The sequence below is a fragment of the Hypanus sabinus genome, chromosome 11 (genome assembly GCF_030144855.1).
Source record: "Hypanus sabinus isolate sHypSab1 chromosome 11, sHypSab1.hap1, whole genome shotgun sequence".
NCBI lineage: Eukaryota > Metazoa > Chordata > Chondrichthyes > Myliobatiformes > Dasyatidae > Hypanus > Hypanus sabinus.
This window is the reverse complement of record NC_082716.1, coordinates 98,766,570-98,782,914: the sequence shown is the minus strand read 5'-3', so window position 1 is coordinate 98,782,914 and position 16,345 is coordinate 98,766,570. Positions and strand designations below refer to the sequence as shown.

The following is a 16,345-nucleotide window of genomic DNA, read 5'->3' as shown; positions in this document are numbered from 1 at the left end:
CCACTTCTCTGTACAGCTCTGCATCTCATCAATGTCCCATTGTAACCCTTGGCAACCTTCTACACTATCTACAGTACCAACAACCTTCATGTCATCTGCAGACCTTTGGCCATTTGGTTAACTTTTCTACATCTTTTTGACACTTCACATATCTTCTCAATTTACTCTCCTTTGTTGAGTATTTGGAAAATTAGCAACACAGCTTTGGTGCCCTCCTCCAAGTCACTTAATTGTAAAGAGTTGAGGCCCATGGCATACCACTCACTGCTTCTTGCCAGCCAAAAATTGCCCATTTATGTCTGTTTCTTCTGAGCCAGCCAGGCAATGCTACTTCCCACTCACGATGCTTCTACTTTCCACAATAATCATTCCCCTACCCTGAGGATTGTGGATTACCTGGACTCTTCTGATTTTGTGTTCCATGTTCTTTTTTTCCACTTTTTTGTTGTTGTTTGTGAGATCTTATTTATTTTGTGTATGTAGGTGGTTCATGTTTTTCTTTGAACGGGTTCCATGGTTATTTAATGGCTGCCTGTGGGAAGACAAATCTCAGGGTTGCATACTGCATACTGCATACATACTTTGATAATGAATATACTTTGAATCTGGAGTTGAGTTGGAGTCAGTTCTTCATGAAACAATCATGGAAGGGAGCTCATTGTGGCAGCCATATTTACTGCTCTGACTTCAATCAACACATTTTCTCTCTTTGCAGATGTGAATGAGTGTCAGATCATGCAAGGCGTTTGTGGTGCAGCGTCTTGCGAGAATGTCCCTGGTTCATTCTTGTGCATCTGCCTGGATGAGAAGGAAGAATTTGACCCTGTAACAGGACGATGCAATCGTCGAGTTGAGCACGGTACATTCCACTCTCTACCTTCTAAAAGCCTGGACAGTATTAGCCCCTGCAAGACACTACTCGAGTTCATGGCCACATTTTGGTGATAGGTGCTGTCAGATTTATTCAACGACAGACAGCATTGTTACAGTAAAGCAGCCATTAGTTAGTGAATTCCAGGCAACATTCCGTGCACTGAGGCATTTCCCGATGATATAATTGATTCAAGTTATTCCAGGATTGAAAGGCTTATCATATGAGCAGTGCTTGATGGCTCTGGGCCTGTACTCACTGGAATTCAGAAGAATGAGGGGTGACCTCATTAAAACCTGTTGAATGTTGAAAGGCCTCAATAGAGTGCATGTGCAGACGATGCTTTCCCTAGTGGAGGAGTCTAACACAGCTTCAGAATAGAGGAGTGTCCCTTTAGAAATCTGAGGATGAATTTGTAGTGAATCTGTGGAACTCATTGCCATAGGGAGCTGTGCAGGCCAAGTTATTGGGTACATTTAAGGCGGAGGTTGATGGATTCTTAATTAGTCAGGGCATGAAAGGATCTGAAGAGAAGGCAGGAGACTGGATCTGAGACAGAAATAGATAAGCCACTGAAATGGTGGAGCATATTCAATGGGTCAAAAGCCCTAATTCTGCTCCTATATTGCATGGGCTTCCAACAGAGCACTGGGAAAATTAAAAAGTTCTGCTGTAATATCAAAGCACTGAACAAATGCAGGAAATGTCAGAGAGATTACGGAACGATTAAAAATAGCAAGGCTGTTGTAGTGCAGGGCTTTCCAAACCCTTACTTAATGGTGTTGGTCCATGGCATAACTCCAACTTCCCCTGTGCAGGTCGGGACCTCCTTAGTGCAAAAGATTTAGATGGGACAGAATTTTATCAGGAGTGTTTCTTAAATAAGAAAAATCAGAATGTAGATAGTCTAATGAGAAGAGAGGCCCTGCCGAACCTGATTGCTGGGAAATGTCAAATCAAGTCAAGTTTAATTAGTATTCAGCCATACATGAATGCATCTGAGTGAAACAGCTTTCCTCTGGGCTCGACGTGCAAAATATACACTGCACGTTTAAAAAGCAAGCTAAAAAGATATACTCATAAAAAATATATATATATTGTCAAAGATGCTGAACGACATGTCCCAGAAATTGATGGTACAGTTCCCAGCAAATCTGCCTGTCATAGAACACCTGAAGGCAGCACCAACAGGACAGACTGGTCCCCGACCTAGCACGGACGTCATGCTACACTGCCTCAGGCGTCTCCTCACCTGGACTGCAGCAGCAGGCAAGCCCATGGCTCGAGGCCTAGTCCTCACTACAACCAAGTTATGCAGCTCCCACGCAGTCTGTCCTGTCACTTGCTTCCCTTGTTTGTGCCTGGACAGGTGACTTAACTGTCAGCAGAAGAACAGTTAGCGAAAAGTGAATAGGCAACATTGTTGCCACTTTATATAACATTGGTTTGGCCACATCTGGAATATTGCATACAGTTCTGGTATAGGAAGGATGTTAAGGCGTGCAGAAGATATTGCCTGGTTTAGAAGCATGTGCTATCGTGAGAAGCTAGACAACCTTGGGTTGTTTACTTTGGAACGGCAGAGGCTGAGGAGAGATCTGGCTGAGGTATGCAAGATTACGAGAGGCACAGAGAGAAGACGGGGAGTATTTTTCCCCACTGAAGATGAGAGGGGGTAGGTTCAAGGGGGATGTGAGGGGTACGTTTTTTCACTCAGAGGGTGGTGGATGCCTGGAATGCACTGCCTGGTGTGGTGGTAGAGACAAATACATTCGAGGCTTTTAAGAGACGTTTGGATGGGCACAAGAATATGAGAAAAATGGAGGGATATGGTACGAGGGATTATTTATTATTTACTTTTTAGCTGATTCAGCACACTATTGTGGGCTGAAGGGCCTGTTCTTGCTGAACGTTCTGGTGGCCACAACTCCTTAATTGTTAAGAGAACTCTAGATAAGGATCTTGGACTAACTGGAGCATGCAAATTCCAAAATATTGGGTAGAAACTAGGGGAGAGTTGATCAGGACAGCTGTTTTTAGTCAAATTCACAAGTGGAGGGTGTTTGAAAACCAACTGCACAGAATACAGGACAGGTCAGAAGGAAGGTCAAGGTCAGGTAAACTTGGATGTTGAGAAATCTGATGAATTTTGCCAAAAGGAAACATACAAGACCCTGAGACTATAAGATATAGGAGCAGAATTAGTTTAGAGGGCACAGTTTTAAGGTGCTTGGAAGTAGGTAAAGAGGAAATGTTGGGGTAAATTTTTTTTACACAGTGTGTGGTGAGTATGTTGAATGGGCTGCTGGCAGCAGTGGTGGAGGTGGATACGATAGGGTCTTTTAAGAGACTTTTGGATTGGTGCATGGAGCTTAGAAAAATAGAGGGCTGTGGGTAACCCGAGATAATTTCTAAGGTAAGTGCATGTTCGGTACAGCATTATGAGCCTGTATTGTGCTGTAGGTTTCTATGTTTCCAATTAGGCCATTTCACCCATCGTGTCTGTCAGCCATTTCATCATGGCTGATCAAATTTTCCTCTCAGCCCCACTCTCCTGCCTTCTCCCCTCCCCTTCATGCCTTAACCAATCAAGAATCTATTAATCTCTGCCTTAAATATACATAAAGAGTTGGCCTCCACAGCTGCTTATGGCAAAGAGTTACAGATTCGCCATTCTCTGGCTAAAGAAATTCCTCCTCATCTCCATTCTAAAAGGATGATCCTCTATTCTGGAATGGAAATCCTCATCCCGAGAACAGATGTGAACTGAGGCCCGTGTAGAAAAGCAGCAGCAAGTTGCAGCAGTAAAAAATTTGCTTTGACTAGCAGCCAATCGCTGTTTGGGATTAATTACCAAGAGCAAATTAAAGGAAGGCAGGGTCAACTGCAGTGGCCATAGTCCGAGTAAACAGAGTCAGAGTGGTGAGTGGCTTCAGTCAGAGAAAGCAAAAAAAAACCGAAAAGCTCTGGGTTAAGGTTTTTCTTCCTTCCCTTCTTTGTATCTGCTTTGTTAGGACAGCAGAGATGCCAGCAGGGTATTGCAATCTCTTCTTGCAGGATGTGGGAAGCCAGGGACACCTCAAGTGTCGCCGACGCCTATAGCTGTGAGAAATGCAGCCAGCGGTAGCTTCTAACAATCCACGTTAAGGAGTTCTGAATGAACTCCAGATCACTCAGGAGGCTGAAGGAGTGATAGACAGGACATGTAGAGATGTAGTTAGACTCAAGGCGCAGGACACAACAGACTGGATGAGTGTCAGAAAGGGAAAGTGGTTAAGGAGCCAGGGCAGAGTATCCTTGTGGCCATCCCCTTCAACAACAGGTACGTAAAATTCAAAGTAAAATTTAGTATCAGAGTACATACATGTCACCACATACAATCATAGAAACATAGAAAAACCTACAGCACAATATAGGCCCTTCAGCCCACAAAGCTGTGCCGAACATGTCCTTACCCTAGAATTACCTAGGCTTACCCATAGCCCTCTATTTTTCTAAGCTCCATATACCTGTCCAGGAGACTCTTAAAAGACCCTTCGTTTCTGCCTCCACCACCGTCGCCAGCAGCCCATTCCACACACGCACCACTCTCTGCATTAAAAACTTACCCCTGACATCCACCTTAAAACACCTTAAAACTATGCCCTCTCGTGCTAGCCATTTCATCCCTAGGAAAAAGCCTCCGACTATCCACATGATCAATGTTTCTCATTATCTTGTACACCTCTATCAGGTCACCTCTCATCCTCCATCACTCCAAGGAGAGAAGGCCGAGTTCACTCAACCTATTCTCATAAGGCATGCTCCCCAATCCAGGCAACATCCTTGTATATTTCTTCTGCACCCTTTCTATGGCTTCCACATCCTTCCTGTAGTGAGGTGACCAGAACTGAGCACAGTACTCCAAGTGGGATCTGACCAGGGTCCTATATAGCTGCAACATTACCTCTCAGCTCTTAAACTCAATCCCACAATTGATGAAGGCCAATACACCATATGCTTTCTTAACCACAGAGTCAACCTGCGTAGCAAATTTGAGTGTCCTACGGACTCGGACCCTAAGATCCCTCTGATCCTCCACACTGCCTAGAGTCTTACCATTAATACTATATTCTGCCATCCTATTTCACCTACCAAAATGAACCACCTCACACTTATCTGGGTTGAACTCCATCTGCCACTTCTCAGCCCAGTTTTGCATTCTGTCGATGTCCCACTGTAGCCTCTGACGGCCCTCCACACTATCAACAACACCCCCAACCTTTGTGACATCAGCAAATTTACTAACCCATCCCTCCACTTCCTCATCCAGGTCACTTATAAATATTACGAAGAGTAGAGGTCCCAGAACAGATCCCTGAGGCACTCCACTGGTGACTGACCTCCATGCAGAATATGACCTATCTATAACCACTCTTTGCCTTCTGTGGGCAAGCCAGTTCAGGATCAACAAAGCAATGTCCCCTTGGATACCATGCCTCCTTACTTTCTCAATAAGCCTTGCATGGGGTACCTTATCAAATGCCTTGCTGAAATCCATATACACTACATCTATGGTTCTACCTTCATCAATGTGTTTAGTCACATCCTCAAAAAATTCAATCAGGTTCATAAGGCACGACCTGCCCTTGACAAAGCCATGCTGACTATTCCTAATCATATTATGCCTCTCCAAATGTTCAGAATCCTGCCTCTCAGGATCTTCTCCATCAACTTACCAACCACTGAGGTAAGACTGACTGGTCTATAATTTCCTGGGCTATCCCTACTCACTTTCTTGACTAAGGGAACAACACCCGCAACCCTCCAATCCTCCAGAACCTCTCCTGTCCCCATTGATGATGCAAAAATCATCACCAGAGGCTCAGCAATCTCCTCCCTCACTTCCCACAGTAGCCTGGGGTACAGCCCATCCGGTCCTGGTGACTTATCCAACTTGATGCTTTCCAAAAGCTCCAGCACATCCTCTTTCTTAATGTCTACATGGTCAAACTTTTCAGTCTGATGCAAGTCATCCCTACAATCACCAAGTTCCTTTTCCATAGTGAATACTGAAGCACAGTATTCATTAAGTACCTCTGCTATTTCCCCCGGTTCCATACACACTTTTCCACTGTCACACTTGATTGGTCCTATTCTCTCATGTCTTATCCTCTTGCTTGTATCCATATACTTGTAGAATGCCTTGGGGCTTTCTTTAATCCTGCCCGCCAAGGCCTTCTCGCGGCCCCTTCTGGCTCTCCTAATTTCATTCCTAAAATCCTTCCTGCTTGCCTTATAATCTTGAGATTCTTTTTCTATAGGCATACTTTACAAATCTCTGGAACAATAGCTGTGAACTATAAACTGTAAACAAACTGCAAATGCAGATATAAATAAGTAGCAATAAATAACAAGCATGAAATCATAATGAGTGTCGTTATCCCCTTTTGTTGAGGGGTAGTAACCGTTCCTGAACCTGGTGATGTGAATTCTGAGAGAGAAAATTCTTGGGAAACTGAAAGGTGTGATGGTAGATAAATCACCTGAACCAAAACCCCAGGATTCTGAAAGAGGTGGCTGAAGAAATTGAGGAGACGTTAGAAGTGATCTTTCAAGAATCACTAGATTCTGGAATGGTTCTGGAGGACTGGAAAATTGCAAATGTCACTCAACTCTTCAAGAAGGGAGAGAGGCAGAAGAGAGGAAACTATAGGCCAGTTATTCTGACCTCAGTGGTTAGGAAGATGCTGGAGTTGATTGTTAAGGATGAGGACTTAGGATGCACTATAAAATAGGCTGTAGTCAGCATGCTTTCCTCAAGGGAAAATCTGCCTGACATACCTATTGGAAATCTGAAGAAATAACAAGCAGGATAGACAAAAGATTGATGTTGTGTACTTGGATTTTCAGAAGGCCTTTGACATCACACAAGGCTGCTTAACAAGTTATGAGCAAATGTAATTATACGCAAGATTCTAGCACAGATAAAGCAGTGGCTGACTGGCAGCAGACAAAGAGTGGCAATAAAGGGAGCCTTTTCTGGTTGGTTGTTGGTGACTAGTGGTGTTCCACTGGGGCCTGTGTTGTGACAGATTCTTTTTACATTGTAAGTCAATGATTTGGATGATGGAATTGTTACATGAAGATATGTATGCAGGGCAGGTAGTTTTGAGGAAGCAGAGAGGCTACAAAAGGACTTGGCGAGATCATGGCAAATCTTGTTCATCTTTCTATCTATGTGTAAATTGAAGAAAAACAAAGTTTTAGGCCATAAGATATAGAAGCAGAATTAGGCCAATTGGCCCATTGTCTGCTCTGCCATTTCATCATGACTGATCCAATTTTCCTTTCAGCCCCAATCTCCTGCCTTCTCCCCGTATCTCATCATGTGCTGACCAATCAAGGATCTATCAACCTTTGTCTTAAATCTACATGGCCTCCACAGCTGCCTGTGGCAAAGAATTCCACAGATTCACCACCCTCTGGCTAAAGAAAATCCTCCTCATCTCAGTTCTAAAGGATGCCCCTCTATTTTGAGCTGTGTCATCTGGTCTGAGACTCTCCCACCACAAGAATCATCCTCTCCACATCCACTCTACCAGGACCTTTCACCATATAACAGGTTTCAATGAGGTCACCCCTTATTCTTCTGAATTCTAGTGAATACAGGCCCATGGCCACCAAACGCTTTTCATAAGACAAGCCATCCAATCGTGGAATCATTTTCATGAACCTCGTTTGAAGCTTCTCTGGTTTAAGCACGTTCTTTCTAAGATAAGGGACCCAAAACTGCTCACACTACTCGCCAGTACTTTATAGCGTCTCAACTTTACATCTTTGCTTTTATATTCTAGTTCTCTTGAAATGAATGCTAACATCACATTTGCCTTCCTCACCACAGGCTCCACCTGCAAATTAGCCTTTAAGGAATCCTGCACAAGGACTCCCAAGTCCCTTTGCACCTCAGTTTTTTTAATTTTTTTCTCCATTTAGTAAATAGTTTACACTTTTATTTCTGCTACCAAAGTGCATGACTGTACTCTTCCTAAAACTGTATGCCATTCCCCCAATCTGCCCAAGTTCTTCTGTCCTCAAAATTACTTGCCCTCCACTTATATTCATATCTTCTGCAAACTTGGCCACCCCCTCTAAAACATAAGATGGTTAAAGGGACAAGTTAATGCAATTGATTGTGTGGAGAGTGCAGGGCAACCTGTACTGACAAACCTATTTCTTGTGATTTCTGTCAATAAGCAGATGTCCAGTGTCTGTGATCCATGAAGATGAAGGCTGAGCCACCATTGCTTACCAATCTTCTTTCTTTCAGCGACACCTGCAAGGGAGAAGAATGAATGCTACTACAACCTGAATGATGTGCAGCTGTGCCAGAATATCCTGGCAGGCAATGTGACTCGGCAGGAGTGTTGCTGTACCGTCGGGGAGGGATGGGGCAAGGACTGCAGAATCTACCAGTGTCCTGTGTATGACTCCGGTAAGAGCCCGTTACACTCAGTGCAGGTCTCCAGCATAAACCAGTGCATGGATTTGGACATGACAGTCCATGGCCACCTCTTGTGCCAAGATGAAGCCACCCCCAGCATGGAGGAGCAATAACTTGTATTCTGTCTGTGTAGCCTCCAACCTGATGGGATGAATATTGATTTCTCCTTCTGGAAAACAAATTTTCCCACCTCACTCTGACCTCTTACCTCTTCTCACCTGTCTATCACCTCCTCTTTCCTTTTCTCCTATTGTCCACTCTCCTATCAGATTCCTCCTTCTCCAGCTCTTGACTTCTCCCACCCACCTGGCTTCGTCAATCACCTTCTAGCTTGCCTTCTTCTCCTCCCCCCGATCTTTTTATTCTAGCATCTCCCCCACCCCCCTCAGTCCCAGCTAAGGGTCTTGGCCCAAAGCGTTGACTGTCTGTTCATATCCCTAGATACAGCCTGACCTGCTGAGTTCCTCCAGCTTTTTCCGTGTATGTCCTGCATTTGGAGTTCTGAGGAGAGCGGGTGGAGGAGGTGAGATGCAGTAAATTGTATGGGAAGGGGTTTGAAAATCTGTCCATCACCCGGTCTGGGGAAGGTTATTCCACACTAATATGTGTCACAATGTCAGAAGTGACCACAGCTCCCTTGGCTATTTTATTAGGAAGAGGAAGAGGAGACTCTCAGGAAGGAAAATGGATCATTAAAACAATTTGTTTAGTAGCAGTGCATGATTATAATAAAGAGACTTGCAGAAAGAAGTACATTTGGGACATAACAAAATGCTCTGGACAGTTATCAGTAGTGCATACACAGGTGTGTTAGCAAATAGTAAGCAACACACACACAAAACGCTGGAAGAACTCAGCAGGCCAGGCAGCATCTATGGAAAAGAGTAAACAGTCAACATTTTGGGCCGAGACATTTCTAACATCCGCAGATTATTTTCTGTTTTAGCAAATACTAAATAGTTTTCAAGCACGAGCACCCATAGCTGACAGGAGAAATTAAAAGTAATATTAAATCAAAGGAAGAGTTTTAGAAGTAGCAGAAGGCATTGACTGCAGATCACTTTAGAAATCAGGAGTGGAACATGATATGATAGAACTGAATCAGAATCTGAACCAGGTTTAATATCACCGGCATACGTTGTGAAATTTGTAGCCATACAATGCAATACATAATGATTGAGAACAAAAACTGAATTGCAGTAAGAGACATAATCTGATTAGGGATAGCCAACATGGCTTTGTCAAGGGCAGGTCGTGCCTTATGAGCCTGATAGAATTCTTTGAGGATGTAACAAAACACATTGATGAAGGTAGAGCAGTGGACATAGTGTATATGGATATTGTCCTTGTGTCTGAGTCTACCAAGCAAGTGGTGATGCTGGAGCTGACAGTCCCATGGGAAGATTGCTTGGAAGAAGCCTTTGAAAGGAAGCTCTCCAAGTACACAGGACTGGTCAGCAACTGCCAGCAGGCTGGATGGAGAGCGAGGTGTCTCCCAGTGGAAGTTGGTTGTAGGGGATTCACAGCCCATTCCTTAGCCAGAGCCTTCAGCAATTTGGGCTTCGAGGGAGAGAAGAAGAGGAGAGCCCTCCACAGTACCACCGATGCAGCAGAGAGGGCCTCAAGATGGCTGTGGCTCAAAAGAGGGGAGCCATGGAGTCAGAAGTAGTTAGCCATCTGGACATAAGTTGGGGTCTGATCAGCCCCAGCTGGGTCACTTGGGAGGAGGGTGTATGATGTTGAAAGACCCGATGATTCCAGGAACATCACTGAAGATGTGTCCAGAGTCATCAGTAGATGTATGTACACCGGACCCCAAGATCCCTCTGCTTATTGCCATCTCTTCACATTTGACCCATCAAGGTGCAACGCTTCATATCTGGCCAAGTTAAACTCCTTCTGCCATATCTCCACCCATATCTGCAAGTGATCTGTATTCTGTGCCAATCTTCGATGCCGTCCACAACACCACCAGTCTTTGTATCATTTGCAAATGTACTAATCCACCCATCTACACCTTCAACCAGGTCATTTATATACATCACAAACAACAAAGGTCCTAGTACAGATCCCTGCAGAACACTACTGATTTCAGACCTCCAGTTTGAGTAAGTCCCTTCCCCCTCTGTCCTCTGTATTCTATAAGCAGGCCAGCTCTGTATCCAAACAGCCAATTCACCATGGATTCCTTGCATCCTAATCTTCTAGATGAGCCTTCCATTAGGAACCTTGTCAGAGGCCTTACTAAAATCCATGTACACAACATCCACTGTCCTACCTTCATCAATCACCCTCATCAACTCATCAAAAAAAGCTCAGTCGAGTTGGTAAGACACAACTTAACTCTCACAAAGCCTTGCTGGCTCTTCCTAATTAGGCCATTATTCTCCAAATGCTCATAACCCTATCCCTAAAAATTCTCTCCAGTACCCTCCTTTCCACTGATGTAAGGCTCATTCGTCTACAGTTCCCAGGATTATCCCAGGTTCATTACTCAACACCAGATACAGGATGGCCCCTCCTCTATCTTCATATTGATTGAAGAAACCCTCCGGGATGCACCTCCAACAAATCCTGGCCCACCTAAACCTCTTGCACTCAGAAGGTCCCAATTTATCAAAGGGAAGTTGAAGACCCCCATGACAACCACCCTATTGAAAAAGGATCTAGTGCTTTCCCGGCGTATATGATGAATAAACTCTTCTTGGGCTTCCAGCCAGGTACAGGTATCGATTATAACCTATGTTTCGATGAAAAACTCTGCCATTTTCATCAGGGATGTCTAGTCCAGTGGTATTTATAACCCTGTTGTCTGTCCCTCCTGACTGGTTCGACCTCATCCAATCAGGTTTCCGCTCACCCCCCTAGTTTACAATTGAATTCCAGTTCTTACTTACAGTGAGATGGTTGTCTTTGTTAAAATTCTTTACCCTTAGTTTTATTTCAATGGCTTCCATCACCAAGTGGAGTGAAAAAGGTAGGGAGACATGCCCAGGCATGATCCCTGATAAAGCTGGCAGAGTTTGCCATCAAAATACTGATTATAATCAATACCTGCAGCCAGCTGGAAGTCCGAGAAGTTTATTCAAGAACCCTATTGTTTTTACACCTTTCCTTAACCTGCTTGCATATCTGTCCCTGAATGTCCCGGTGGCAACTGGGAGTTCTGTAGTACATTCCCATCAGAGTGATTTCATCCTTCCTATTCCTAAGTTCTACCCATATCGACTCAGAGGACTCCATTAAGTCCCCTCTGAGTGCAGCTGTGATATTGCCCCTGATTAATAGTGCAACTCCCCACTCTTAATCTCCCTCTGTATCTTTCCTAAAACATCAAAACCATCTCTCAACTGTATTGGGCACAACTTTGTAGTCCCATGTACTGATCCATGCTCTAAGTTCATCACCATAATACTGCCAGCATTAACATACACATAGTACGAACTCTCCTTACCATTGTATCAATAATTTTGCTCCTGTCTGTTTTTAATGGCCCTGACATCTACCATCCTATCTGTCCATCCAGTTTCTGATCTGGTGACCTGGTTCCCATCCTCTGGCCAAACTAGTTATTCGCATTAATGAGCAGGTGTACACAAGAAGGTGGCTGCTGAATTTATGTCCAGAGCCCTCTTCTCAACAACCACCGTGAGATTGCCTTCAGCAGGAGGACTCCAGCTTTTGAAGACAGTCAATCATCCCAAGCTGTTAAGGAAAGTAGGGGTAGGCAATAAATCTGGCCTTGTCATCCTACAGAACTAAATTCAAAGTAAGTTTTATTATCAAAGTACATATATGTCATTGTAGTACAAACCTGAATTACTACAGAATAGTAACTATAACGGGATCAATGAAAGATCAACCAGAGTGCAGATGACTCTGTGCAAATGCAAATATAAATAAATAGCAATAAATGGCAAGAACTGAAATAATGAGAAAAAGAGTCCTTAAAGTGAGATAATTGGTTGTGAGAATACTTCAATTATGGGGACACACAAAATGTTGGAGGAACTCAGCAGGTCAGGCAACATCTATGGAAAAGTGTAAAAAGTTAATATTTTGGGTCGAGACCCTTCATCGAGGGAAAAACACAAAATTGAAAGAGTCCAGGCATATTCCGTTCAGCTCAGTTCTAGTTCAATCTAGCACAGTTTTATTCATTATCTGCAGACCGCCCCAATCAAAATTGCACAAAATAGCAACAAAAAAAGGACCAGAAAGTAGATCACATCGTAAAGTGGCCTACAGTGTCCAATCTTCAAAACGCATTGACTAAACCTTGCCCAAGACCTAGGACTCTGACAGCATGGAGGGAGAGAGAGGCCGTTTGAATGCAGGGGCCTGAGTTAATTAACTTTATCCGTGAATTGATTCTGTTCCAGATGAATATCAGTCTCTGTGCCCTCAAGGGCGAGGGTTTATTTCCGTTCCACACCCAACATTTGAAAGGAGTTACATGGGTGAGTAAACTGCCAGTGGTCTTTGAAACTGAGAGAGTAGGTAAGGATCTTTTTGAACTTCTTGGAAGCTGAACTGCTCTGACTTTCATAACCTGCAGGAGTTTCTCATCCATCACTCAGTGTAGCCCCTGCTCTTGCTGCCTGCGCAGTGGTGCTGTGCCCGCTGCCAGTGTGAGATGCACTTTTGCATTGACTGGAGTATTGAGAGCAACTTTGATTTCACCCTCCAGACACATCCACAGAGAGAGCCCAAGCCTCCCTCTCATTGTCTACACTTGGTGATGAATGCACCATGCGCATCTCCGGAGATTGGAAAGAGAGATAGGAAAATCTGAAATAGAACTACACCAAAATCCCCATGGCTCAGCATCGGGCTCACCAGGTGATGATTGTCACCTTCTCCATCCATCGCTGGGGCCCTGGTTCTCACATTTGGCTTTTGATCTATCAGGACTTTGCTTCATGCGCTCCATTTCAATCATTCGATTCACAGGAACAATACTGAAAGACATGTTTAAATAAGTAAGTTGTAAGTGTGTTGTAGTATTAATTATATAACTGTACAGAAATCTGCTAGTCCATAATCACCAAAGTCCCAAGTATGGTGTGTACGTTCACAGGGGGAAACTCTTTCCCTGAATAAACTAATACTCAGTACAGTACACAGAAAAATGTTCCTTACCCAGGCTGAACAGTAACTCTGACTCTTTACCTGAATAAAATCAAATCAAGTTTAATTATCAGTCAACCATACAAGGTGCAAAACATTCACAACGCATTCAAATTAGCGAGCAAAAAAAAAACTATAGTCTTGCGAAAAAAAAAACTTATATAGCCCAAGACCCTGAGTGACATGTCCCACAAATTGATGGTACACCCTATCCTCGTTATAAGCAGGGGATACGTTCCTCACGGTCGTCACATAGTATGGAAACGCATAATGTGAATAATTATTTAAATGGAGAAAATAGGGATGCCTTCTGGAGGGCTTCCTAAATATGTTTTATCTGTAATTTATTCACATTTTTATACCAATATGACACAAAATTAGTACCACAAGGCAACATTCATTTTATATTTCATCAATTTAAGGTAATATTCAACATAATAAATCATAGAAAGTCTTTTCATACTTACTTATGTAAGAGTGTTTCGGCATACATTTCCAAAAAAGCCCGGTCTCGTCTGCATTAAACACCTGCTTTGGTGCGTTGCCTAACTCAGCGATCATAGTCTGCAGCTGCACAGGGTAGCATTCAGCAGCTTTGTGGTCAGCACTAGCTTGCTCACCATGCACAGCTAAGTTGTGAATCCTGTAAACGATTAAAGAACTTAGAAAACCATCCCCTACTTGCATTAAAGCTAACAATATCGCTTGACATTTCCTCACTAGCCTCTGAACAAAGGCGACCTTAAATTTCCAAAGTTTTCACACAAAGATGATCAGAACTGAATGTTGTTTTATTTCTTTGTTTCATGCTCAATGTACAAACTCAATATCTTCTCCATTTTTGTCATAATCGGGTTATGCACTTTGGTAACAATCTTTGAAGAAACGCGATGAATCGGTCACTGCACTTTTTATTTTCTTAGCATTTTTCTTTATGTTTCTGATCGTGGACTCACCCAGGCTGAAGTAGCATCCCAGAGCTGTGTTCCCTTCACCTGATGCAGCCCTGTTTATAATTTCCAACTATTTTTCAAGTGTTAAAGCAGTTCTCTGCCACTTGGCTGATGGCCCAGGACTTGACATTGGACACTTAGGAGGCATAGTTAAATATTTCAAGCACAAAATCAGTGCACCGTAGGTAATAACAACAAAAGTTTAAGAGTGCAAGATCGCTTATCCACATCTTGCCAAAACCAATGCGAGTCTGGCGGGAGTGAGACTGTGAGGCGTGCACACGACTTGTATTGGCGGGAAAGCGGTGCTTCTTGTCCCAACAGCCTCCCATAACTGTGAGTTTTGGATGCATATAAGGAGAAGTTGGTAAAAATAGGTTTGACACATAACTGTGAATCCACATTGTCTGAAGACGCATATACTGAGGATAGGGTGTACAGTTCCCAGCAGTGCAGCCTGCCATTGCACCGATCAAACACTGACAGGAGAGGGCATCCCTAACCGAGCATAGGCGCCGCACTGTACCACCTCTGGCGTCTCCTCTCCCAGACTGCCGCAGTGTGCAAGCCTCCAGCTTGAGGCCTAGTCCTCACTACAACTGAGGCTACGGAGCTCCCACACCATCTGTCATTCACCAAACAAGGGAAACAGGCCTGCAGTACCTTACATTATCAATGTCCAACAGGGTCTTGTGACTGCAAGAGAAACATCCAAGACAATCACTGTGTCTACACTGCATGCCGCCTTTGTACACCAACTCTGATGTCTCCAATACTGCCCCTCCGAACCCAGTCTGGCTCCTCCAACATGCCGGCCAGCTCCTTCGACGTCCCAGCCCGCTACTCCGATCAACGAGCAGCTCACTGATGGCATGGACCTTTAGTACCCAAACTTCTTGGAGCCAGTATTATATTGTAATCATAAAAAACACATTTAACAAAGAAAAAACCTTAGGTTGGCCCCCGCGAGGCTGCTGCGTCCAAATGTGCTACTATCTTACCAGAAGTCCCTATTCACCTATTACTCAGTACAGGACACCAATGAATGTTCCTTACCCTGGCTGAATAGTAACTCTGGCCCTTTCCCTGAATAAACTATATAACCATATAACGATTACAGCATGGAAACAGGCCATCTCGGCCCTTCTAGTCCATGCCGAATGCTTACTCTCACCTAGTCCCACTGACCCACACTCAGCCCATAATCCTCCATTCCTTTCCTGTCCATGTACCTATCCAATTTTACTTTAAGTGACAATACCAAACCTGCCTCTACCACTTCTACTGCAGGCTCATTCCACACAGCTACCAGTCTCTGAATAAAGAAATTCCCCCTCGTGTTACCCTTAAACTTTTGCTCCCTAACTCTCAACTTATGTCCTCTTGTTTGAATCTCCCCTGCTCTCAATGGAAAAAGCCTATCCACGTCAACTCTATCTATCCCCCTCATAATTATAAATACCTCTATCAAGTCCCCCCTCAACAATAGACAGTAGGTGCAGGAGTAGGCCATTCAGCCCTTCTAGGCAGCACCGCCATTCACTGTGATCATAGCTGATCATACACAATCATACCCCGTTCCTGCCCTCTCCCCATATCCCTTGACCCCGCTATCTATAAGAGCTCTATCTAACTCTCTCTTGAATGCATCCAGAGACTTGGCCTCCACTGCCTTCTGGGGCACAGCATTCCACATATCCACCACTCTCTGGGTGAAAAAGTTTTTCTGCATCTCTGTTCTAAATGGCCTACCCCTTATTCTTAAACGGCGGCCTCTAGTTCTGGACTCACCCATCAGTGGGAACATGCTTCCTGCCTCCATTGTGTCCAATCCCTTAATAATCTTATACGTTTCAATCAGATCCCCTCTCATCCCTCTAAATTCCAGTGTATACAAGCCCAGTCGCT

At 44.0% G+C, this 16,345-nt stretch overlaps 1 protein-coding gene across 9 annotated transcripts in view; it reads left to right on the top strand.

The window, feature by feature from the left end:
- Positions 1-16,345, top strand: part of LOC132402220 (latent-transforming growth factor beta-binding protein 4-like) — a 217,568-nt gene that overhangs the window by 182,155 nt on the left and 19,068 nt on the right. For all 9 annotated transcript variants that reach the window (XM_059984970.1, XM_059984967.1, XM_059984969.1 and 6 more), the window contains 3 exons: positions 716-859; positions 8,181-8,345; positions 12,737-12,814. In XM_059984970.1, the coding sequence (XP_059840953.1) occupies positions 716-859; positions 8,181-8,345; positions 12,737-12,814 (387 nt within the window). The remainder of the gene's footprint in view (positions 1-715; positions 860-8,180; positions 8,346-12,736; positions 12,815-16,345) is intronic.